The sequence below is a fragment of the Rhinolophus ferrumequinum genome, chromosome 24 (genome assembly GCF_004115265.2).
Source record: "Rhinolophus ferrumequinum isolate MPI-CBG mRhiFer1 chromosome 24, mRhiFer1_v1.p, whole genome shotgun sequence".
Lineage (NCBI taxonomy): Eukaryota > Metazoa > Chordata > Mammalia > Chiroptera > Rhinolophidae > Rhinolophus > Rhinolophus ferrumequinum.
This window is the reverse complement of record NC_046307.1, coordinates 10518561-10545694: the sequence shown is the minus strand read 5'-3', so window position 1 is coordinate 10545694 and position 27134 is coordinate 10518561. Positions and strand designations below refer to the sequence as shown.

General features: G+C 35.2%; 1 protein-coding gene across 1 annotated transcript in view; it reads right to left on the bottom strand.

The window, feature by feature from the left end:
* SEC24A (SEC24 homolog A, COPII coat complex component) overlaps positions 1-27134 on the bottom strand; it is a 52593-nt gene that overhangs the window by 3724 nt on the left and 21735 nt on the right. Inside the window, exons 9-22 of the mRNA XM_033096067.1 lie at positions 26964-27073; positions 24726-24838; positions 23338-23456; positions 18658-18713; positions 17354-17560; positions 16456-16576; positions 15989-16147; positions 14070-14243; positions 8609-8719; positions 6895-7070; positions 4695-4832; positions 2818-2922; positions 2410-2502; positions 2-105 (exon numbers count right to left, since the gene is read on the bottom strand). Coding sequence (XP_032951958.1) covers positions 2-105; positions 2410-2502; positions 2818-2922; positions 4695-4832; positions 6895-7070; positions 8609-8719; positions 14070-14243; positions 15989-16147; positions 16456-16576; positions 17354-17560; positions 18658-18713; positions 23338-23456; positions 24726-24838; positions 26964-27073 — 1786 coding nt within the window. The remainder of the gene's footprint in view (position 1; positions 106-2409; positions 2503-2817; positions 2923-4694; positions 4833-6894; positions 7071-8608; positions 8720-14069; positions 14244-15988; positions 16148-16455; positions 16577-17353; positions 17561-18657; positions 18714-23337; positions 23457-24725; positions 24839-26963; positions 27074-27134) is intronic.

Sequence of the window (27134 nt, the reverse complement as noted above, 5' to 3'; positions counted from 1 at the left end):
CCTTATGACATAAAGTATTGGGAAAAATGGTCTCTGCTCTCTAAGCCAAGAGATGAAAGCTATTGTTCTGGCAGATTCTGGTGTATCAAGTTCCGGAAGGTCTGTCTATTAAACAAAAACCGGCAATATCCAACTTACTCTAATCAAATAGCTAATGTATCATCTATAGTGATTCTCAAACTTTATCATGTACAACAGTCCCCCCTTGGAGATCCATGGGAGATACATTCCAAGACTCCCCAGTTAATTCCTGAAACGGTGGATAGTACCAAATCCTACATATACTATGTTTTTTTCTATACATACATACTTTTCACTTAATGGAAGCACTTTACAGCTTCTTTTTGGCATATCCAAATTGCCAGCCTCACTACTCTTGAGTTTTGGGCCACTACTAATGGGCTACTTGAACACAAGCACTCTGATATCCCAATAGTCAATCTGCTACTTGAAACAGCTACTAAGTGACTAATGGGCACCTAACATATATACAGCATGGATACACTGGAAAAGGGATGATTTACATCCCAGGCAATGGAGTGGAACGGCGCAGGATTTCATCACACTACTCAGAATAGCACGCAATTTAAAACTTATAAATTGTTTATTCCTGGAATTTTCTATTTACTATTTTCAGGCCACAGTTGACTGTGGGTAACTGAAACTATAGAGAGCGAAACCACAGGTAAGGGGTTATTAGTGCAGATGAATCACCTGGGGATCTTGCTGAATTTCAGATATTGATTTAGGAGATCTGGGGAGGGACCTGAGATTCTGCATACCACAATTTTCTAGGAAGGGGTGGGCAAACTTCTTAAAGGGACAGAAAGTAAATACTTTAGGCTTGCAGGTCATTTAGTTGCAACTACTCAATTCTGTTGTTGTTCCACTGAAGTAGACATAGATAATACATAAGTGAATGTACCTGGCTATGTTCCAATAAAAGTTTATTTACAAAAACAGGTGGCAGGCCCCCTTGAGCATAATTTGCTGGGCCCTGATCTAGAAGAATATCCTAACTCTTCATTTTATTGTGACATTTAGAATTAGCTGATTCATTCAGGCAGTTGTTACAAATATGACAATTTCTTATTTCCTCTTTACTTAAAATGTCTAGTCATTCCGACCAGTAGTTTTACTCAAAGCCTGAAAGCTAGGGCTAAGCCTAGCTATAATCCTGACATGTATGTCTTCTAAATACAAGAATCTCCTAGTGACATCTATGAATGGAGTTAAACCCACAAGTAAAATTCAAAACTGTGCAAATGCTATATACTTTAACAAATGCTTTCTCGTGGATTATTTCAAGTGTTCCTCCATAAGCAACATCATTTAGGTAGTTAGTTACTTATCCAAGGTCACAGAACTAGTGATAAGAGAGTCCATTATTACCTTCTTCAAAAATCAATAGTAACCAACTGACGCTGATTACTAATCATTTGCTTATGTGGCAATTAGTTAGTTCTTACTCCAAAGCAGAAGTTAAAAGGACAATCAAATCACATGCCAAAAACACCAAAGACAAAAACAAGAAAAGCCACAACACTATTGCCAATTACAGCAAGCTATTTTCTTTTTTCCTTTTTTTTTTTTGCCCTCGACAAAATTCATTAATTTCTCCGTAAAATAGTGTACTGTCACAGACACATAAGAACACATAAGTTAGGGTGATCACTGCATAAGTTATATAAATGTCTAATCACTACATTGTATCTGAAACTAATACAATGTTGTATGTCAACTCTAATTGAAAAAACTAAAAAAAGAACAGATAAATCAATGATGCAAAATAGCCTAAACAATGCCTTTAAAACATAAAATGACTATTTTCAATTGGAAGAGAAACAATCTGTGGGAACATTTTCTTTTTTGGAAAAACTTTTAGTAATAATTATGCTATGATTTCAAAATGGGCTATGCATGTTGTGGGGACAGAGCCAGGAGTGCAGTTTCCAGGCTCTCGGCCTCACGTGGAAAGGTGCTGGCTCGGGTAGTAAATGGCAATCAACTGTGATTGGATGGCCATCAGCTGTGGCTAGTTGGCCGTCGGCTATAACCAGTGAGCCATTGGCCACTAATATAACTGCCAGGGCTACGCTAGCAGAAAATGGGGGCTAGCAAGAAGATGGTGGCTACGCTAGCAAGAGGGGATTGCAGTTAGCACGGTGGGTTGCAGATCATGTGGCTCCTGCTTCCTGTGTCTCCAACCCAGCCACCAGCGAGACTATAGTGGTGTGACTCCCCTACCTATGGCTCCGTGGATGTTCCTTTTTGGACTCACCATATCCTGCGTTCTTGTGTGAGGAGTGAGACTAGAGACCCCGCATGATACCCTGCATGACACATGTTTTTGCCACATTTGAAATGTCCTTTAAGTTTACTACAATCACTATAATTAGATAGTCTTACCATAGTGTGTGGAAGTAATGCATAGTTTTGAACTCCTAGAACTCGACTGAGAAAATTCTGTCCACAATTTTTTCCAACCCAAAGCATCAGTACCTGCAGAGAGGAAGAAAATTATTTTCAGATGTCGCATAGAGTGGCCTGTTGACTCACCTTTACCACTGAGTATGTTTTAAAAGCTCAAAATGATAAGTTAGTTTAGTAAAATTGTAGAGCCTTCAACTGAACTAATAATAACTACTATTTACCAAGAGATGTTTTACGCTTGGTATAAAAGGAAGCTATGGAGGGAGAAGGTGGCTAAGACAAAAACGTATAGATTCAATAGCATGTAATCCGTTCAGGAAGACAGCTACTAAGGGGAATGAAGGTATAGTAGTAGTATGCAGAGGTCACAGTTGGACGACTCACAGAGCCGGCATCCATGAGAAAAGCCCCGTCCCTGCTCAGCTTCTCCACTGAAAGCTGAAGAATCGGCGGCTGAGGTACGGTGCGATCATTGATGTTGAGAGCTCCCTGAAATTAAGCCAAAGATTACAACTTTTAGATACAAGTAATATGGAATCACAAGTTTTTAAAAAATTAACATAATTATTCATATTTAAATATAAAATGATGGAGAAATACCACTTATCTAAACAAAGTTACTGTGAATTCTAATAAAGCCAAATTAACTTCTGATCTTAACTATTATTTTAAAAATGAGTACAATAAACGCAATCGATACCTATATAACCTGAACAGACATTAGTGAGATCCCAGTAAAGTCTGGAATTTAGTTAATAATAATGGATGAATGCATGGATTGGGTCATATACACATCCTGAGGGAGGAATAAAAGCCTAATACAAATGAGACTTTAGTATCAAATCTCCAATTTGGCATTTATTTATTAAAGCCAGAAATTGACTATAATACTGTTATCTGAAAACACACACGCACACACCTTTAAATACTCATTAACTATTCGTATTTGACCAAAAATAAATTTAAGTACTTAAGTTAGGTTCTTAATTAAACCTTATCTGAGATAGGAAGTAAATAAAATATAGACCTACCAAGGGGTATTCACCCTCCAGGATGAGGCTGTGGCTCTATCAGAGACTATTAATCAGAGTACCTTAAGACGCTTGGCCTTACAGTAAGTGGAAAGCAGGAGAGAGACTATAAACCAAATATTAGAAATTTCTCCTAGAGGTTTTCTGCTGTGAACTAAGAAAAGAGAGCCTTGTCTTTCTCTGGTGGTAAAGAAAGGAAGCTATCAGTGGCTCTGTTTTCTAGTCTTGCAAAGAAGCCTGATTTGAAAGAACAAGGCAATGCAAAGAGTCTGAATCTGAGCTAGACCTGAGTCAAGCTCTAACTGTGGTTTGTTTTTGAGTGACTTATCAGATTTACCAGTCCCCTTTTCTTCCTAAGCTTACTTATAACCAATAGAGTGCTGATAAATACACACTGGTATGCTAATAGTGCTTGTCTTTGGATGTAAATATTACGAGTGATTTCTTTTTCTTCTTTCTGGTGGTTTCCATATTATAGCTATATAATATATTACATTTATATTTTTATGTTAATTTGCCATTTTTTAATTTGAGAAAAAGGTGGGCTTACTTAGTTAAACTTGTCAAACACAAGGTTAATCAGGCTTGAGTTATTATTTCTGTAATACAAACCAATAATGTTCTCAACAGTTTTCATTTGCTAAAAATTACTTCAAATTTCACAGGCAATTTCTCCTTTACATATATGCAAGATATGTTAAATTCTTTAAACTTTGAAAGGTTTTAAACCAAAATATTACTTCCAACATATATATCCTAACTTGATCACAATTTAAAAAAGAAAGACTACAATTTAAAATTTTTGTGCTGGGACTTTAACTCAGGTAAATTTACTATTGAGGGCAAATAAGGTTACAACTTCGATAACTATTTTTTCTTTAATTCAAGAACACTGTTACACTAAACATTGACCTGAGGTGTTTAGATGTAATTTAAATCTCAGGATTCTCTTTTCAGATCAATTTGTTTAAATGTATAAATCATAAGTTGCTCTGGTCAATTTGACAATCTCTAAGTAAATGACTTAGATCTGCTCTAGAGATTTGTCTCAGGAAACTTAAATAAAGGCACTATTTTCAGGAGCTTCCCACCAAAATTTCTTTTCACCGATTTAGCAAAGCAATAAAATAAAAAGCTTTAAAAAACAAATCTTTCTTGATTTCTACAATGGACTCAATATAATTAGGCTTAAAACCTTCAAATAAAAGCTGCGAAATGAATCAATCTTACCTCATCTGAGAGATTGTCAACTCTATACAAATTGGGATGAGTTGTGAGCATAAGGTAAACCAAGGGCTGGTTTTTCACTTGACACATAGCAAAAATGCGTTCATCTAGACGTGCATTTGTCCCAGTCTGGAATGATTTCTGTAACAAAAAACCACCCCCCATCCAGAAAAAAAAACAGTATTTAACAAATACATATAAAACTTTGCACATATCAGTCGTTAAAAGAGTATCTTCAGACAGAATTAGCAAATTTACTGTCAATTTTTCTTTGAAAAGTTATCTTTTAAGAAGTCACACATATCTATTAAATTGTGACTCTCTCCCCACCTAAAAGTCTTGAGAAACTAACTACCTAACCGTGGCAAAGTCATTTGATCTCTCTGGTGTCTGTTTCCTAATCAGTGAAATAGATCTAAACACTCTACCTACCATGTAGTGATAGTGATGTAAAAACAAATGCCATCACAAGAAGAATAAAGTTATATTGCAGATGACAAACTAAATATACATATGAAGAAGTGTTCTATAAATAATGGGTGATAATTATGGCGATAAACTATCCTTGTTTCTCCCACAGAGATATTAAGCAATGTAACAAAGCTTACATATCAACCAGGAAAAATAAAACAAATGAGGACAACTACTTTGCAGAATAGCGTTAATAAGTAATAGTGAGTTTTAACTGGTATATTAGTTTCATGGAGAATAATGAAGTTTTGAGGTGAGGTTTTAGGCAACCCCATTAATGGAAAAGAATAGAAAGAGGCAAAGATAACAGTAATAAAATTATGCCTTAAAACAAGTGCATTGACTATAAGTAAAGGGAGATTAGAAAAGGCTCTTAAGATATTTTAAATTGGTATGTGGACAGTCACTAAGAAAGATGAAAGAGTAAGTACTACGAGAAATGGAAGAAGGGAAGTTCCATTTATTCACTCAAAAAATATTTACTAAGTGCCTGTTATGTACTAGGAACTGTTCTAGGTACTAGGACAAAGTGGTGAAGGAAAAAGATAAAAATCCTGCCCTCGTGGACAAAAATCCTAGTATGGGAGAAGTAAATAATAAAATATGTGGTATGTCAGTGTTAAGTGCTATGGAGAAAAATAAAGGAGGGAAGAGAGATAAAGAATGTCAGGATTGGGTGGGATGAGAGTGTTACATATTAAATGGGGAGATCAGGAAAGGCAGGCCCCAGTGAAAGGACATTTAAGGAAATGCCTTAAGAGAGAAGAACTCAGATTTTTAAATGTTAAAATTTAAATATTTATGCAATCTCTGTGCGTTTCCATTATATTCAGAAGTGAAAAATACATAATTTGAGTTAAAGAATCTAGAAGTAGATTCAAAAACCATTCCTAATGGTGTAGAAGGTTGCCCTTCTCACCTGGAGACAACATACACCAGGATTGATCTGGAGTGCAGAAAAGCATACAAATTGACAAGATCCAGAGCAGTACTTGATCAATTACAGAATCTGGGAAGATTCTCCAGGTGATTTATTAACATGAGCTTTTGTATAAAATTTTACAAGGGAAGGTTACCCTAAGTCGACAATCTTGGACATTCTAGACATTAGAAAAATAAGTTTCCTTTCTTTTTTAGGGAGTCAAAGGTAGGGGCAATGGGTAGGGCAAAGGGAGACAAATAAATAATACGTATCAAATGAAAAACTATAAATAGGTGCATAAAGAGCTACAGGACCATAGAAGGAAAGGAAATTGCCAGAGAGACAACATTTAAGCTCAAAGACAAGGATAAGAAAATGCAATGCAGGCCATGGAAACAGGCAGACAGGTATGAGAAGATGTATCTAAGATTAAGAAATAGAATGTGGCTGAAATATTGTTGGGAGCAGGGAAAACAGCCAAAAAGAGAGTCTCATGTGTGACTTCTTACTCTAGCAACAAAATATAAAGTTCTTGTTTGGGAAAACTGGAAAACTGATTATCACTTCCCTCTTTGATAACATAACTGAATTCTAAGTGAACATCTCTTACAAACAAGGCACATGCTTCAAATAAGTACTTTGTAACTTTTGGTTACAAATCCTTTCAAGATTCCAGTAAGAGTTTTGGTCCTTGCCCTCAGAAAACTTAGCTGGCATAAAGTTATATATACAATGTTTAGGGGTTTCCAGAATAAAAATTTTGGCTTTTGACATTTTCACTGTGTTAGTTTCTGGTTTTGATTCTCTTACCTGTTTAAGGAGAGCCAACACAAAGAGTGGAAAAAGCCTCAAAGAAAAAGGAACCATGAGTCCAGGCTGGTGGTTACTTAGGACTGAAGAACGATAAGCTGAAAGGGAGTCTATGATGGCGTTCACTAAGGCATCCCGAGCATCGCTCAGACTGGCAATCACTGACCTGTCAACAGCTAAAAGAGGTGGGGGGAGGGGCACAGAAAAATAATTCAGAAATTTAACTACCCCACTGTTAAGAATAGAAAAAATCAGTTTTTTAATTATATAAGTTCTCTCTCCAATTTGTTACATACGCAAGGAGCCAAACAAACATAGCAGTTAAAGGCACATATTTTGGAGAATCGAACCAACCTTTGTTGAAATGCTGCTCTGTTATTTCCTAGCTGTATGACAATTTGGCAAGTGATTTAACTTTCATAAGCCTTAGTTTCCTTATCTATAAAATGCAAAAACTGTATTTCATCGAATAAGATGTTATTAATTATAATCCACCATTTTATTTTGTATACCACTGAGAAAGGAAAACTCTGCAATTAAATATACATGCTTTCTTAACACTATGAATTTTTATCTTATATTTATTGAAAGAGCTCTTAGAGAACTATTTAGATGATTTTCATTGTCACACCACTGTTTATATGCATTCTGCATACTCAAAAGATTATTTTCAGTACTAAAAATGCAATACTTGTTTTGAAAACTTTTCAAACTACAACTAAATTCAATTCATGTGATACCAAAAATACACTCAATGCAGTGATGTTAACTTGTAATTTGGAAAGTACATATGTACAAATCTGCACATAGGCAAGAAAGCATGAAGACCACTGTTATCTCAACAGTACCTCTAGGATTTCATCAATTTAAAACATCCTGATTTTAAAGATTTTGATACAATGTGCATATTGGGATCAACCAAATTTAAACCAGTGAAGCAAATTGTTAAAAACTCCACAGTACTGCCTGATATATAGCTGTTGTTGATGTCGATAATAAAGATAATAATGATCATACCGTTACCAAAAAGTATTAGTTCAATAAAAAATAAAGACAGTGACCTTCAAGTTTCTTCAGTCACAATCTTTAACTTTTAACAACATACAAGACTAATGTGGGGTTTGACCTTTTACCAGGCTCCATTAGAAAAAATTTCCCCAGTAAGAAATTCAATAGGTAAATATTCCAATTATAAGCAGATTTGAGTTTGAAGCAAATGGACCCACTGGTAGTCTTCCCTGAAGGAGAAAAGGAGCAATAACCAAAATGATGTATAAGAGAAAGGGACCAACAACAACAACAAAAAGATTCAAGAAGGCAACTATATCTGAGATGGAAAGAAAGACATAAAGATATTAGTAAATTTTCTGTTAGCCCATGTGATCTGGCCAAGGCTGCAATCTTACATAAACTGGTTTTCAATCCCAAATTCCGTGAATCCGAGGTTAATGATCTAGACAGTACACTGTCTCTTATAATCCAAGTTACATAGCTCATAAAAAAAACCTATTAATAGCTAATATTAAACATTAAGTAAAATATGGTTATTTAAGTCCATAATAGCCAGATTATGAGACAGAAAGCTATTTAGTGGTTGCCTTCTAAGGTCAATGGGGAAAGAAGCAGGGAGTGGACTGTAATTGTTAATGAGGTTCTTTCGGGGGTCATAGAAATGTTCTAAAATTAGATTAAAATAGGTGATAACAATTCTTACCCATATTGGCCAATAACCCTGAAATTGCTTGAACATCAGCTCCAAGAAAGACTTCATTCAGAGTTGAAACTACTGGCAAACACAAAGTATGAACACGAATTCTTCTTTCACCTTTGAGGAAAACACACAAATGATAGTAAGAGACAACAATATAAAAAAAGTTTATATTAAAATCACTTGGAAGAATGACTTCTTTTCATTTCAGAACCAAATAGTGTTACATAATAAGTAGAGATAGTATCAGAACTTTAATGTGAAAACTCTAAAGTTTGATTTCTTTAATTTTTTTACTAAAAAATTCTTTATGTTCAAGTTATTACTGAAAAGACAACAGGAATCATATTCAAATGATGGTAACATGCTAACTTTTTAAAAATCTCTTTTCTGAACTTTTTTTACTCTGTTTTGTAATAAAAAATTTGAGTATATATATATATATATATATATATATATAGACAACACTACTTCAACATGTGTTCTAGAGTCTGTTCTGATATTGAAAGTCCAGGGAAACCTTATATTTTTTTTCTTTAACCACATAAAATTATTTTAAAAGAAGTTGACTAATAGTCACAATACTTTCTCTTTGATAATTTACCCACAACAAAAATCAATAAATACAAGAAACAAAAATGCAAACCTTTTGAGAACAATTAAATATGAAACATCCTATAAACCTTTTAAAATTTTCTGATCAGCAAAACCATGAACACCAAAGTTAAAAAAAAAGATAATACCCACACTAAAACCTGTACTGACACATAAAGACTAATAAAAGTGTACATATGAAGAGCTTATACAAATTATTTTTAAAGAGAAAAATTAATGTCTGCAAAAAAGGGTAATATTGTTTAGAGCTTCCATTCTAGATAAAAACAATGTTAACTAAAGGAAGAGATGGGTACTAGACTTATGAAGGGGGTGGAATCACTTCATGGGTTATATAAATGCGTAAGGACTGTGCTGTACATCTGAAACTAATATAAAGTAATATTGAATGTCAACTATAATTAGATAGATAGATAGATAGACAGACATACAGACAGTTACAGGATATAAAGAAGAGGATAAGAAATATAGTCAATGGTATTGTAATAGCTATGTACAATGTCAGAGGCGTAGTATACGAGGAGGTTATCACTTTGTGAGGGGTGTAAATGTCTAATCATTACATTGTTTTGTACACCTGAAACTAATGAAAAAATAAAGAAAATACGAGATGCAATGTGTAGCCTATCACACTGACAACAACCACACCCATACAAAATCAGACACTAAAGTAAATGAAAAGGGCAATTGATGGGACTATAAATTGGTAAAATCTCTCTGAATAGCAATCTGGCAATACCAAAATTTTTCTAAACAGTTTATCTCTACATCCTATATTTCCAATTCTAGGGCTCTAAGGGATATTCTCAGAAATGACAAAGATTTGTGTACATGAATAGAAATTATAATCACATTTTTCATTAAAACAACCTAAACTTCTATCATAAGTATATGAAGAGATATCCAACATTATAATAGTTATCAGGGAAACACAAACTAAAACCAAGAGATTTCACTATACTTTATTAAATGGCTAAAAACAGAACAAAAACCTCAAACAAAACAACAGCAAAACTAAACTCTGAAAACAGCAAATGCTGAAGAGGATGCAGAGCAGCTGGAACTCTCATATGCTGCTGGTGGGAATGCAAAACAGTACAGTCACTTGGAAGACAGTTTGGCAGGTTCTTAAAAAGTTAAACATATACTCACCATAAAACCCAGCAATCTGTCTCCTAGGTATTTACCCAAGTGAAATGAAAACTTATGGTCACAAAATCGGTAAGTATATGTGTATAGGGGCTATACTATTTGAAATTGCCAAACACTGGAAACTCAAATGGACTTCACCTGGGAAGTGAATAAAAAATCTGGGTACAATGGAATACTACTTAGGAATAAAAAGTAACAAACTACTGGTAGATGCAACAACATAGGTGAATCTCGAACGCACTACGCTAAATGAAAGAAGGCAGATACAAAGGCTACCTACTCTATGACTCTATTTATATGATGACATTCTTGCAAAGGCAAAACCATAGGGTCAGAAAACTGATCAACGGTTGCCAAGCGCTGGGGACAGGAGAGAGGGTAACTACAAAATCATGAGATTTGGGGGGTAATGGAACTGATTGTGATATCTTGATTACAGTGGCGGTTATACAACACATTTGTCAAAACTTGTGAAACTGTACACTAAAATGGTAGATTTCACCATGTCAATTATATATTTTTTTAATATTAAGAAAAATCAATAAGCAGAGAAAGGACTGGGATGTTCTTTTGTCAAATAAAAATGGTATCCAGAGACAGAAATCTATTTTATTTTTATATTTATGGTGTAATATATTAATTATAATCACAATAAAAATACTTAACTTCTCTAATACTAAAGATTTTCATTCAAATGCCTTTATTACATGCTTTTTATAGATTTTTGAGGGGCTATAAAGATGAGTATACATACTGTTTTTCCCCGAAAATAAGACCGGGTCTTACATTAATTTTTGCTCCAAAAGACGCATTAGGGCTTATTTTCAGGGGATGTCTTATTTTTTCATGTACAATAATCTACATTTATTCATTTATTCATATACAAAAATCTACATTTATTCAAATACAGTCATGTCATCTTCTGGAACATCGTCATAACTCTCCAAACCCCGAATTCTGGCTTGAATTTCTTGCGACTCCACTTCCTGTAGAACGTCTGGCCCCAATCTCTCATGTCCAGCAATAGAGCTCTCCTTAAATGAGCACTTCTTGTCCATGCAGCCTGCTCGTAGTGCATTGGCAACACAGTTGTCAGTGATTTTATCCTACGACTCCTTCACCCAAGTCACGACCTCTTGCAGGCTAGGCTTCACAAAGTTTCCACGCTGATTTCTCTCCATTCTATTTTCAATGTAGTCATTGATTTTCATGCACAAAGGGTCCTTGAATGGCTTGTTTATTGCAATATCACGCGTCGGGAGACAGGCAGTCATGCCTGCGGGAATCATTGTTTGATCTATTCCTCTCTCTGCAAGGAAGTTCTTCAGGTCTTTAGCGTGCTGAGTGCTGGCTGAATCCCAAAACTCTCTGGCCACATTGCAAAACAAGTAGCAGCATTAAATCGACCCACTTCCTTATAACTGCTTGTGTGCACCAGGCTTTTTCGGTTTCAAGAACATAAATGCCTGGAACACGTTCAACCTTATCTTTCTTGACCCTAGAGATGATTAGAGGTGGAGCTGTCTTTCCATCCAGACAAATTGCCAAAATACAGGTAACGTGCACTTTCGTATCCAGTGGAGGGAATGTAGATTGACGAGGCATCCCTCTGATCAACTGTCATTTGAGATCCTTGGCCCATAAACACTGCAGTTTCATCCATAGCAATCATGTTGGAGAACTGGTATTTAGAAAAGTTGATGCCATCGACAAAGGACTTGAATGCAAGTGCACATTTAATAACTTCAGTATCTTCCAGCTTGAACAGTGCTGTCGACCTTAGATACAGTTTTTATCACCGAAGGAAGCCATCCAGCCACTGTTGTGATGCTTTGAATTCTTCTGGGGATATTTCTAACTGTGGTGTCATTACAAGGGCAAATGCTTGAATATCAGCCCTGCACACAACCAAAGCCTTTGCTCTCCTGTCAGCAATCCATTCACAGATGATGTCTTCCAGCTCAGGAAATAATGGTTGCCAACCCGATCCACACTTGCGCTTCTTAGCATTTCCCTCGTCCACCTGTTTACTGAGGTTAGTGTACTCTGCTCGCCATTTTCGGACCATTCAGAGATCCAACTTCTTCTCTTTGCAGAAAGCTGTAAGATTCTTGCCCCGGGAGTCCTCCACGATTCCTTTCTTGTATTCAACGGAATAGCTCTTTCTTTTTGCACTCATCTTGTATGGGGATCAAAATATTATTCCCTTTAAATCTACTATTAAGTCAACTGTTAACTGCAGACTTACGAGACAGGAGTGGCAACAAAAATGATGCCAGTTAAGAATGATGGTCCACACAAAAGCGACAAAAAAATTGCAGGCACCAAAATTTAGAAAACATTTATTTCACACAAGTGCATTAAGTACATCCATCTGTTCCAACACATGACGTATTGAATTATGAAGATTCATATCAGACACAACCACATCCGTTTGTTATCAAGTGCACACATTATTCGTGTGTTGTGTCTGTACTCCGATTGGTCATTCAGCAATAAGTCTCGAGTTCATCTGTTTACATAGGTGTTTACCTCTTGTCCAAAGGCACCCGCTTGGATATTTACAAATACTTAACTATAATCTATATTATCATTTATTTTAAGTATTAATGTCAATATTATTTATTTATATTTAATTATATATTAATATTATTATTTTATAATTCAATACATTCGTCCTGTGTTGCAACGGATGTACTAAATGTGTCCATCTGACTGATGATCTTAACTGGGGCTTATTTTTGGGGTAGGGCTTATATTATGAGCATCCTGAAAAATCATGCTAGGGCTTATTTTCCAGTTAGGTCTTATTTTTGGGGAAATATGGTAGCACAGAAACACTCCCAAAACATTTTTAAGGAGGTAAACAGAGTTAGAAGGTGAGAGTGGTAAATTATTATTATTTCTTTAAGGAGGGCACAATTCACAGTGGCCCACCAAAACGGCAATCTTGGTGTTATTAGCGCCATGCTCTAACCAACTGAGCTAACTCACCACCCCGAGAATGGTAAATTAAAAAAAAAAAAATTAACCAGCTTTCACATCATCTTTAGGACAAAACATTACAAATAAAGTAGTAATAAACAAGTTACACTTTTAAAAAGTGTTTCCATTTGAGCTCCATTAAAACAACTCAAATGTCTCCTCTGTGAGACCTTTCCTGACTATCTTATCTTAAAAAGCCATCCACCCAGCACTTCCTAAACCCTTTACCTGTTTTATATTTCTCCTTAAATAATATCATTATACAACATACTATTATTATTATTATTTTACTTATTCATCCTCTTAATTTTCTCCCCTACTAGAATAAGCTCTACGAGGAAAAAGATTTTTTAAATTAAGTTTTATTGACTGTTGTGTCATCAGAACATATTTTAGTGACTGACACTAAATAGGCTCTCAGTAAATACCTGTTAAATAAAATGGTTAAGGAGAATAAATACCAAACATCTTCGCTTTACCAAGTACAGCAAAAAGCTCTTCAGATTAGGAATACTCTTTTGGCTTAATAGAAATGAGTAATTACTTCCAAATAAGAGAAAGTTTATCACAAGCGATACAACATATGATCAAATCAGAAAACTTACCTTTGCTACATTGTTCTTACAGTTAAAAATACTGTACTGTACACTTAAAATTTTGTTAAGAGGGTAGATCTCATGTTATGCATTTTTTTGCCACAATTAAAACAACTTACCTTTGCTGGATGTATACAAGAGAGCTGACTGAAAGGAAACCAACTGAGTGTCAGTAAGACTCTCTTCCACTGACATCTGTACTGCATACCCAGCATCTGGGTTTACATTGGGCAAAGACAGTAAATCTGTCGACCGAACAAAGAAGTTCCCATGGAAAGTATGAATGGAAAGACCTAGAAGAAAAAATGTTATCAAAATGATTTATATACACCTACGTATAGATATTTACATTTTACCCTTGTCACTTATCAGACTGGCAGAGAGTAAATTAAAAAGTTTAGTCGTGATATTGTGGTTTATAATAAATATACGTATTTGATCTTTGCCCATTTCTGGCACAGAGCTTTTGAAACCCTTAGAATTTCCCAAGTAATGAGAGTGATACAGGTATCTTTTGCTATGCTAATGAGGTGACTTTTGGAAAGCACCTAGGTAACCTAAGGATGGGGGCTGGTTGCCAGAGGACCCAACTATGCGATTAGAAGGTTGGAACTTGCAGTCCAACCCCCGACCCCCACCCCAAGGAGGGGAGAGGGGCTAGAGGTTGAATCAATCACCAATAGCCACTAATTTAATCAATCATGACTATGTAATGAAGCCTCCATAAAACCCCATAAAGAATGGGGTTCAAAGAGTTTCTGGGTTGGTGAACACGTGAAGATCTGGGGAGGGTGGGGCACTCAGAGAGAGCATCGAAGCTCTGAAAGCTCCGTGTCCTTTCCCTTCCCACAGACCTCACCCTGTACATCCACCTGGCTGTTCCTGAGTTATATCCTTTTATAATAAATCAGTAATCTATTAATAGTAAGTAAAATGCTTCTCTGAGTACTGTAAGCCCCTCCAGCAAATTAACGGAAAACATGGAGGGAGGTCATTGGAATCTCCAATCTACAGCCAGTCAGTCAGAAGCACAGGTAACAACCTGGACTGGGAATTGGCTTCTGAAGTGTATGTGTGTGTTGGGGGTGGGGGGCCAAGGCAGTAGTTTTAGAGACTCAACACTTAACCCTTACTCTCTGGGATCTGATGCTATCTCCAGGTAGACAGTGTCAGAACTGAGTTAATTGCTTGGTGGTGTGGGGAAAAGCAACCCACACACTGGAATTGGGAGCAGAATGGTATTAGATAATACACAGTATTTCGTGAGGGTGAGGGAGGGGTAACAGATTCTTCTTAAATGAAGGTGAGGATTCAAATTTTCAGAAACTTTTTTTTCTAAATGAATACTTACTTTGACCCTAGTAATTCCATATCTAAGAATTTGTCCTACAGATCCACTCATTCAAGTGCCAAATTGTATGTGCAAAAGAAATTAAGCATATTGTTTTTGTCTGTCATAACAGAAAAATAAGAAGTATCCTCAATGCCAATCAGTAGGAAATAACTAAATTGTGATTTGTACATTCTACTGAATACTAGTATTCATGGATCTTTAAGATTCGCTGAAAATATGTACAGTTATTTATGCTAATACACTGGACTATTTATTTTTCCATGGAGAAGTACGTAAGTATGTAAATATATAGAAAAGCCAGGTGTACACACCAACGTGGTTACAGTGACTACATAAGGATGGAATGAAAGTGAAAGTATGTGTAGACACAAGCTGATGATAGAGGGCTTTAGCTTTATCAGTAACGCTAATTTTTACAAGGACAGATGCATGGTTTGCTTATGAAATAAAAACCAACTTTAAAACAGTAATCAGAAGAAAAAAAAAGATGTAGGTCTGTATGTACAAGAATAGAAAGGTATGGTTAAAAAGAAACCAGATGGAATCCACACGGCTTTTCTTTGAAGACCAAAGTGTGTGCTTACATGCGTGGGAAGACTGTTCAAGGGCATATGAGAGACTGAGGTGGAACTGGTGTCAAAGGCAACACTCACTCCCATCGAAATGCAAACACAAGCGCCCGACCTTTGGTGCATCGAATCCTCATGACAGCCTCAAAGCCAATCTTCCGAGTGAGGTATCTGTGCAGTTCCTTCTGTAACTTCTGTACTTGGACTGGGTTGTGCTGATGGTGGTAAGAGGGATAGTAGTAGACACTACCAGCCGAATACCGAGAAATACAACCTGCAACACAACACACACTCTTTTCCAATTCTGCCATTAACTACTATGACTGCACCATTTGAATCAATCTTTCTTTACCCTCCGGAGGTATTGTCAAAAAAGAATGTTTCATTCCTTTAAATAGTATAGAAATTTCTCTATTATAAATGTTTAAAGTAGAAGACTGTAAGGTTTAGAATAGCCGAAACTGAGTGATCAACTCTCCCAAGGGTATAAAATTTCTTTCACTTTGTCCTCTATTTAGAATATCATTATGTAAATACCATTTTGACATTCATTTGAGAAAAATAATCATTAGGAAAACTTACCCAATGAAGCCAAATCAGAATACTGTCCACTGAGAAGGAATAAATCAACAGCTACCTGCTGACCAGAACAGTCCAAAGCTAATTTCTTATAGAAGTCAGTGGATGGTGTCAAGTGAATTTCCTATTAATAATAAAGTACAAAGGGAAAAATGTTTAAATCCTTTTTCTTTGTAATAGATTTTGGGTTTTCAGTAAGAAACATGTACAGCTTATGAGTTTCACTTTTTCTTTATGTTTTAATTTTAAAAAATAAATCTGATATACTAATTTCAATAACCTATTAAATGCTTAGTATACTGGAAACCGTTCTAAACAATTCATATGTAATATCTATTTAGTCCTTTTAACTACCATAAGAGGTAGGTACTATCATTATTTTCACTTTATAAATATAAGGAGACAGAGAGGCAAAGAAATTAAGTAACTATTCAAGCTCACACATCTAAAAAGCAGTGGAATTTGGGAGACTGACTCCAGGACAGACACCATAATCATGATAGTATGGCCTCACTCTCATAATTTTTTGAGAAATACACATCTCTAACTAAGTTTATACACACAAGGTGCTCAAAAGCAATCCATGGCAATCAATACACCTAACTATGACTATTTTTTTACTGGTCATCCAGGTTCTACTTTGTCCCTAGCAAGTATATTCTCTTAGTTTGTCTTTCTCATCAAAGGCAGGCTTAATGGCTAGGGGCTTGCTGAAGATCTAAATATAAGGTAAGGGTGAGTTGGGTAGAATTAAACTAAAAAGTCTACATAAAAGAGAAACGCTATCCTTTTCCTTATATTCCCTCCTCTCCACAACTGAAAAATAAATAAAATACAGCCGTGTGGTCAAAGGGATAGGGTACCAGCATGAATCTTATCATAGATTTGATGACCTTCTAACCTTAGCAGATGACCTTTGGTTAGGTTCCTCTCGTGGTTTCAGGGCTCCCACTCCAAGAGTTGGAAGTTGTGTTTGAAAGACGGTCATTCGACCACCAGTTGGGGACATCAGCTTAAAGGCAGCCTGAAGTACAGGACCCAAAGCACTCTGGGTCTCCAGGGTCTTGGTGAACATTTGCGGCAAAGTTTTCAGTAAATCTTGGACAAGCTTGTGAAATAAAGCAAGAAAACTCAAGAATGTTACAATTAAAAATTTTTTTCCACAAAAGATCAGTAACTAATATAACAGACAAAACATTGAGTCATGATGATGGTCAGAGAATCTACAGACAGTAAACAATGAAGTTGGTCAAATGACAAGAAAGCCATTTTAAATCAACATTATAAATTGGCAAGCAAGACAAATAAAAATTGAGGCCTTACAGTTCTTGCACATGCAGTAGTCCAGCAAGACTATAAGTCCAACATGTATCCAAAAGAACCATTACAGTTTAGAGACTTGATTTATTTTAATGCCATGAAATATGGCCTTCTCAATCAATCACCTCTACACACTGTGTTCTTTCCAGTTCCAAAGTGAGTTTAACTCTTTCCTATTGCAAAATCTGAGATATCCAGTAAATTTGCCAACTAGTAGTATCACAACAAAAGAAAACAAAAAGAAACACAACTACCTATTCAGGTTAGGTTGTACAAATAAAGAGAGTTAATGGGAAAAAAATACTTCGCACTATGGCGAAATCACCATTGCCAACAGCTGAGACCATAGACTTGCTAGTTAAAATGTTACCCCTACGGCATATATGCATGTACAGGGTAGACAACATCCCCCCTTCAGACACATTCTGTTCACCTCTCACTGTATTATGTCATGGCAATTTCCAGGCAGGTAATAAGAGTTTCTTCTGAACTGACCCCAATGACACTCTGTGAATCAGAAAAGCAAAGGGCACTGAAAGCAGCCTAGCTAAATGCTTCTATGTAGTGACCAGAAGCTTATCTCAGCAACCCTCCCAATTTCCCAAATGGCTGGTAAGGCAAGTTTCCTTCAGGTTTTCCTCCTTAATGGAATAGACCTACCTTCTACCCTACTACAAATAACTTGCTACATTAGACTTAAAAGCAATCAGTTTAAGGGTAAACTCAAAAGCTGTTCTTTTAATGAATTTTAACTAACAGCAAAATATAAAATGCTATACATCTTAGAAACATCACAGAAAAGCAAAATTTTACTTAAAGTTCATTTCAATAATATATTCCTTCAATGTTTCAATTAAACATGTCAGATAGGAAAATGTGCCTTACCTCTTTTCTTTCATTTAAATTTACTAATAAGTTCTCTGGCATAGGTATAAAAACATCTGAAAGAATAAATATTTCATTTAAACAAACTTAATTGTTAAAGATATCCCAAATACATAACACTGATATAATTAACCATCCCATACTTACAGAAAAACCACCTCCTCCACTGTCTATATATATGTTCAAAGAGCCACCAAAGGAGCATTGATTTAGGTATTTATTGCAACTTAACTATTACTGTGTACAAGGTAAATAGCCTCCCAATTAGAAAATATTGACCTGTGAGCACTCAGTAAGGGTTTGCACAAGTGCTCTGCTTAAGTTAAAGACAACAATTCAAGACTCTGCTTTACATTCGTGCTTAGCCCTGAAAGCCAGACAAAGAGACACTCATGGCATTAAAAAAAATGTTGACTAAGATGACACACAAGAATGCTATGTCTTCTTACATAGACATTATACAGCCCACCAACAGCTCTGTCATTCAAAAAGCAGATGCTTTCTCATAAAGAAGACGCCCATCAGTGCCTCTGCTTATGGGACTACAAAATCAAGTGAATCAGAAGGCATGCTAACTGACCACATCTGATGAGCTTCTCAGGATTCAAATTTATTCTTGCTGAGGAATTAAATTCCCTTGCTGAGAAGGAAGCAAACTGGGAAGGAAATGTGGGTGGTGGTGGCAGATTATGAGGGGTCTCACTTTCTACATTTTTGTACTGTTTCATTTTTATTAGAAAAAATAGGCTCATTATAATGTTTGTAAAAAAATAATACCAACAAATAATTTGAAACATTAAGTATTTACTTTAGCTGTCACACTAAAATTCTGCTGTTTGAATTTCTTCCCTTTTTATCTTTAAATTTTTTAAAAAATTAGTAAGTTTTTGAGCTATAATTCACCCTTGTACAATCATCACCACTGTCTAATTCCAGATCCTTTTCATCATCCTAAAAAGAAACCCCTCACCAATTAACAGGCACTTCTCACTTCCCTGCCAATCCCCACAGCTCTAGGTAGCCCCGTCTTTCTGTCTCTGGATTGGACTATTCTGGACATTTCAGAGTAATGGAGTCACACAATGAGGTCCTTTTTGACTGGTTTCTTACACTTAGTATGTTTTCAAGGTTCATCCATGTTGTAACATGTATCATACTTTATTCTTTTTTATTGCCATATAACATTTCATTGTATGGATATGCATTTTGTTTATCCATTCTTCAAATAATGGACATTTGGGTTGTTCCCACTTTTGGCTATGTTGCTATGAATATTCATGTACTCATTTTTGTGTGGACATGTTTTAATTTTCTTGAAGATATACCTATTGAGTGGAATTGCTGGGTCATATGGTAATGCTACGTTTAACTTCTGGAAGAACTGACAGATTGTTTTTCATTGTGGCTGAACCATTTTCCATTCCCTCTGGCAGTACACAAGAGTTCCAATTTCTCCATATCCTTGTAAATACTTGTTATTGTCACTTGTTTTTCCTTTTTTTGCTATGTGACATTCACTGATATTCCACCTATTTAGCTCATGTATAATATTAAGAGGCTGGACCACAACACTGAATTCACAACTTGGCCCAAATCTACCTATTCAGATTTTATTTTATGACAACTAAGTATCTGGGTGAAAAGATTAGGGAATGAATGAATGGATTGGCTGATCAGTTGTGAGATTTAGAACAATCAAGATAGAAGAGGGCTCGCCTCAACTACTCCCCTTTATTTTGTTTATTTATTTTATTTTTTTTATCAACTATTCCCCTTTAAAGAAGTACAGTCAATCCTCATTGTACATGGATTCCACACTTGTAAGTTTGCCTACTTGCTAAAATTTATTTGTAACCCCAAAACCAATATTCATAGTTCTTTCAGTCATTCAGACATGCTCAGAGAAAAAAAAAAATTTGAGTTTGAAATTTTTTACTTGTGTGAGGTGGTATCTGGTGGTTTTCATGTGCATTTCCCTCATCACTATAGGGAGGTTCTTTTCAAGCGCTTATTGGCCAATTGTATGTAGAGAATATTGAATATTGTGTATTGAATAGAGACATGTCTATTCAACTCCTTTGCCCACTTTTCAATTAGGTTATCTTTTTATTGTTAAGTTGTAGGAGTTCTCTATATAACCTAGAGATAAATTCCTGATCAGATATATGATTTGCAAATATTTTTTTCTCATTTTGTCAGTTGTTGGTTCACTTTCTTGATGGTGTCCTTTGAAGCACAAAAGTTTTTATTATAAGAAGCCCAATTTATCTGTTTTTTTTTTCCTTGTTGTGCTTTTGGTGCTATATCTAAGAAATCACTGCCTAATCCAAGGTCACAGAAATTTATTTCTATGTTTTCTTCTGACAGTTTATATTAGGTTGGTGCAAAAGCAATTGTAGTTTTTGCAATTATTTTTAACCTTCTAAACAGCAATTACTTTTGCACCAACCTAATAGTTTTAGCATCACACTCAGGTCTACAATCAATTTTGAGTTAATTTTTTAAATTGTTATAAAATACACATATTGTAACATATAAAATCTATCATCCTAACCATTTTTAAGTGTACAGTTAAGTGCATTCACATTATACAATTTCAGAACTTTTTCATCATTCCAAAAGAAATGCCAAACCAATTAAATAATACGTAACTCCCTACTCCCCTTTCTCCCGGCCTAGCCAGGCAAACTGCATTCAACTTTCAATCTCTATGAATTTGCCTATTCTTTTTACCTCATAAGTGAAATCATACAATATTTTGTCCGTTCGCATCTGGTTTATTTCACTTTGCATAATGTTTTCAAGGTTCATTCATGTTGTAGCATGTATCAGAATTTCATTCTTAAAGACATTATATGTATATACTACATTATTTATCCATTCATCTGTTGATAGATAGTTGGGTTGTTTCTACCTTTGAGTATTTTAAATAATGTTACTATGAACATTGGTCTGTACAAGTATTTGTTTCAATACCTACTTTCAATTCTTTTAGGCATAAACAAAGAAGTAGAATTGCTGTATTACAATGGTAATTCTGTGTTTAACTTTTTTCAGGAACCACCAAACTGTTTTCCATAGATTGCACCACTTTATATTTTAATATTTATGTATTTATTTCCACCCATCTCCCACCACCTCCCCTTTGGCAACCTTCAGCTTGTTCTCCGCATCTATGGATCCATTATGTTTTATTTATGTGTCTTATTTTTCAGATTCCACATATAATTGAAATCATACATCATTTGTCTTTCTCTGACTTATTTCACCTAGCATAACACCCTGTAGGTTCACCCATATTTGTTCAAAAGATTCCATTCTTTTTTATTGCTGAGTAATATTCCTGTGTGTGTGTGTGTGTGTGTGTGTGTGTGTGTGTGTGTGTGTGAGATTTCTTTATCCATTCATCTACTGATGGACACCTAGGTTGTTTCCCATGTCCTGGCTATTGTAAGTAATGTTGAATGAACATGGAGGTGCATAAGTCTTTCAGAATTAGTGTTTTTGTTTTCTTCAGATACTCAGAAGTGGAATTCCTAGGTTATATAGCAGCTCTAGTCTTAATTTTTTGAGGACTCTCCATACTGTTTTCCATAATGGCTGTACCACCACAGCAACATTTTACACTCCTACTATTAATGCACAACAGTTTCAATGTTTTCATATACTTGCCAACATTTGCTATTTTCCATTTTTTGGATAATAGCCATAGTAATGGATGCACAGTGGTATTTCATTGTGGTTTTGATTTGCATTTCCCTAATGACTAAGGCCATTAAGTATTTTTCTCATTATTTCATTATTGGTCATTTGTGTTATCTTTGGAGAAATGTCTATTCAAGTCCTTTGCCCATTTTTGACTTGTGTTTTTTTGTTGTTGTTGCATTAAGGAGTCCTTTATGTGTTCTGTGTATTTGCCTTCAGCAGATAAATGATTTGCATATATTTTCTCCCATTCTGTGAGTTGTCTTTTCACTGTCTTGACAATGTTCTTTGATGTACAAAAGTTTTTAATATTAATGAAGTCTAATTTATTTTTTCTTGTTGTCTCTGCTTTTGGTGTCATATTCAGGAAATCAACGTCAAATCCTACGCCATGAAGACTTCCCCCTGTTTCCTCTAAAAGTTTTATAGTCTTTAGCTCCTAAGTTTAGGTCTTTCATCCACTGAGTTCAGTTATTTTTTTTAAATCTGGTTTAAGGCATGGGTCCAACTTCATTATTTTGCATGTCCAGTTTTCCCAGGACCATTTATTGAAAAGACTGTCTTTTACCCACCAAATGGTTTTGGCATCCTTGTCAAAAATCAATCGACCATATATTGGAGGGTTTATTTCTGGGCTCTCCATTCAATTCTATTGATCTGTATGTCTATCCTCAAATACTTTTTTAATTAACAAATGAGAAGGTAAAAAGAGTTCATCTGAGTTTTAACATCAGCTTGTTTTTGTTGCCTTATACAGAATCCACTTTAGCTCCATTAACTCTGTTTCGTCTTCTATAAAATGAAGGATTGGACTGAAGGACTCTTACAATTCCAACAATCTTATGATTTTATACTCAAGGTTTTCCTCAATGTAGTAGAACTATACCATACACCTCTAATCTATCAAATAGTCATGAAATATTTCTAAAACTAAAATTCCTAAGATAGCAATAATTTTAAGTGTATAATATATACCTTCAATATCTGAAACTATTAGCATCTGAGGTTGAGAGAGACCTTCTTGAAGACTGTAGAAGTGGATTGTACTATCAAATGTTATGAAGCCAATTTTTGTCCTAGTGTTGCCCGGAAGCCTAAAAACAAATTTAGAAGGGTCTCTTAGCAAGTTTTCCATATACACACATATATATAAAATAGCTGCTAAGAGTTACATACAAATATCTACTTTTACATTATGGAAATTGTCCCAACATAAATGTTTAACCCCCCCAATGTTTAATCACCATGAAAATATACCCTACTCAAAGAGAAAACACTACACATAAGTCAAACAATCAAACCCAGCAATAAAACAGCATTTCAAAACTCATTATACCTATATAAAGTTATATAAATCATTTAGGAAATGGCATATAAAAAATACTGGAAAGCATATACAAAACTTTGTGGATGATTTTAATTTATAAAAATACATTAAAAATTACCACATACCAACTCTAAAATGTAACATAAATTTAGATACTGCATATCTTTAAAAAATTTTACCCATGCTTGGGTGAATCAGTGGACTCTCATCAACAGACAATTCCCCACACACAACCTACAACATTAAAAATACAAATGCTGGCAAGAAAGGATGAAAGGATGCCCCTTTCATCAATGTGAGGCAGTTAGTCCATTTCTAATGAAATCTGGTCATCCACATTCTTCCATATGACACAAGAACACTATACTTCATTACACTGAAAGGTCACACAGCTTTTATGGGCTACACTAAGTATCTAAGCATCATTTAAAGTACAGATATTTTAAGAGACTTAAGAGATATGACAACCAAATACAATGTGTGAACACTGTTTGGGTTCTTAGTCCAACAAACCTACAGTAAAAAAGCCATTTTTGAGACAACCAGGCACAAAAACTGAACTGGGTACTAGATCATATTATGAAATTATTGCTAATATTGTTTGGTGTGACACTCTGTATTTTAGTTAGGGCTAAAAATAATTCCAAGTTTTATAAGTAAGATGATATGCTGACTAAGATTTGTGGTAAAATACTCAAGGGGAAAAATGTGTGTGTGTGTGTGTGTGTCTGTCTGTGTGTGTGTGTGTCTGTGTGTGAGATTAGGTGAAGCAAGAAGAGCTAAATGCTAAAAATGTAGAAGTTGAGGGATGGATATCTGGAAGCTCATTATATTCTTTCTATTTATTATATGTTTAAAGTTTGTGCATAATAAAAAGTTAAAACAAAGTTTCTCAGGGAAAGCGAGGCCTAAAGTTCACAACTGATTTAAGCAGGTTCTTAGAACATAATTACATAGCTTCCTTTGTGTGTGTATTTTGAACTACTTATCCATTTTGTAAACACTGTAACTTTCAAATTTAAACTAAGATACTTACAAATCCAGATTGTCTAACAAACTCTGGCAAACTGAATCCAAGTATCCAGTTTCAACTGCATTGTGAGACACATCAAATACAAAGAGGTACACTGGAGGTTGAGGTGGTCGTAACTGAAGGAAAAAAGGACCTCATTAAATACGTTTAATAGGATTCAATTTAAGTTAATCATTTGTCATGCCCACATACAACAAAACAGTAAAATAAGCATTATTTACAGATTAAGTGGCGAGGATAATAAACAATAATGGATTAAAAAAATAGCATAGAGGGGCCGGCCCAGTGGCTCAGTCGGTTGGAGCTCCATGCTCCTAATGCCGAAGGCTGCCGACTGGATTCCCACATGGGCCAGTGGGCTCTCAACCACAAGGTTGCTGGTTCGATTCCTCGACTCCCACAAGGGATGGTGGACTGTGCCCCCTGCAACTAAGATTGAACACAGCACCTTGAGCTGAGCTGCCACTGAGCTCCTGGATGGCTCAGTTGGTTGGAGCGCATCCTCTCAGCCACAAGGTTGCCGTTCAACTCCCGCAAGGGATGGTGGGCCGTGCCCCATGCAACTAACAACGGCAACTGGATCTGGAGCTGAGCTGCGCCCTCCACAACTAAGACTGAAAGGACAACAACTTGAAGCTGAACGGCACCCTCTACAACTAAGATTGAAAGGACAACTTGACTTGGGAAAAAAAGGCCTGGAAGTACACACAGTTCCCCAATAAAGTCCTGTTCCCCCTCCCCAATAAAATCTTTAAAAAAAAAAATAGCATAGAAAGAAGTTTAAAAAACAGGAAAAACTATAGTATATTGTTTTCAGATGCATACTTGGAACAGAAAAATGAGAATGTGATTGTCATAAATCAGAAGAGTGTTTTCTTTAGGACAGGAAGGTAAGGAAATGTGATCAGAGGACTTCTGGGAGTATTGGCAATGTTCAATTTCTTGACCTGGGTTGTGCTAAAACAGGCGTTTATAATTATATGGTAACCTATATATTTATGTTTTATAGACTTCTCCATATGGGCATTATATTTCATAATTTAGGGAAATTACAATTCTGAATGTGGTAAATCAAGTTAGTCTGAGTGTGTTATTTAACCAACACATTTCAGCTAAGTTTCATAAAAATACACGACTGTATTTTTAAACTTCCAAATGCAAAGATCTATTTTCAATTCAATAAAAAGCATCAGATAACCACAACCAGAACTAGGCATGTGGTATATTAACTTTTTTTTTTCATGTATCACTTGAATCATAGAATCTGTTGCCCAAAAGATAAGTCAGGAAGAAGCAAAACCTCTTGTTTCAGGCAAGTTCCAAATTTAAATGAAGCCTTTTTTGCAAAACCTGAGAGCTTAAAGAAACCCAGGAAGGCCAATTAAAAAACACAAATGCTTCTTCTTTTTGGGGTTTTAATTCAACAAAGGGAAAGCTACACTGCAGAAAGCTATTACGAGTCACTTAAGTGTCACAAAAATGTTTTCTACACAGAAACTTCTCTATGGTGAAAGAGACAAGAATGTTTATAATTTCTATACTAAAATGGCCCCAAATTGCTCACGTAGAGAAAGACTATCCCACAAAAATATACTAAAATAAAATATTCAAAGTTGATGTTAAGTCCTATTTTCACAGCCCCTTTCCTTACAGGCAATTATAGCATGGTGAAAGAATAACCAAATCAAAAGGCCTGAATTTCAGTGACAGCTCTACCACTTACTAAAAAAAGATATCCGGCAAGTCACTTAACCTAATAAGCGTGTTTTCACATCTGTAAACTACGATTAACAGCATTTGCTTAGCTTATTTCAGAGTTGTTTGTGATAACCAAAAATATATAAGTGCTTTGTAAAAATGTAAAGTGCTAATTAAATATTAGGCATAATTATTATTTTTTAAATGCAAGACCTCAGGTACTCACACAAGTGTATAAAAGTACTTGCAAGAGGATATTCATTACAGCACTATTTGTAATCGAAAAAGATTGGAAGTGACTGGAAAGTAAATATGATCCCAATATGATATTGCAAATTTCTGAATGAACACACAAGAAAAATAAGTAGAACTTTACATACACTTTCCCTTTACCCTTATATACTAATTAACTACTTTTATAATGAACAAATATAGCTTTGATAAATTTAAAAACATAAAATTTTGTTAAAGGATGTTATATTGTTTTATTTAAAACCCAGTATTAAGAAATAAATAAGCTATACATAAAAAATGAAAACTTACCATGTATTCTGAAGGGGCCATAAACTCAACTGTAGCATTTTGAACTTCAGGTCTTCTGTGAGGTTCTCCATAGACTCTGGTCAAAGGGTTGTACATGAATTCTTCAGGAACTATGGTGGGTTAACAAAATATAGTGATAAAACTGAAAGGATTAAGTTTAACAAACTTTGC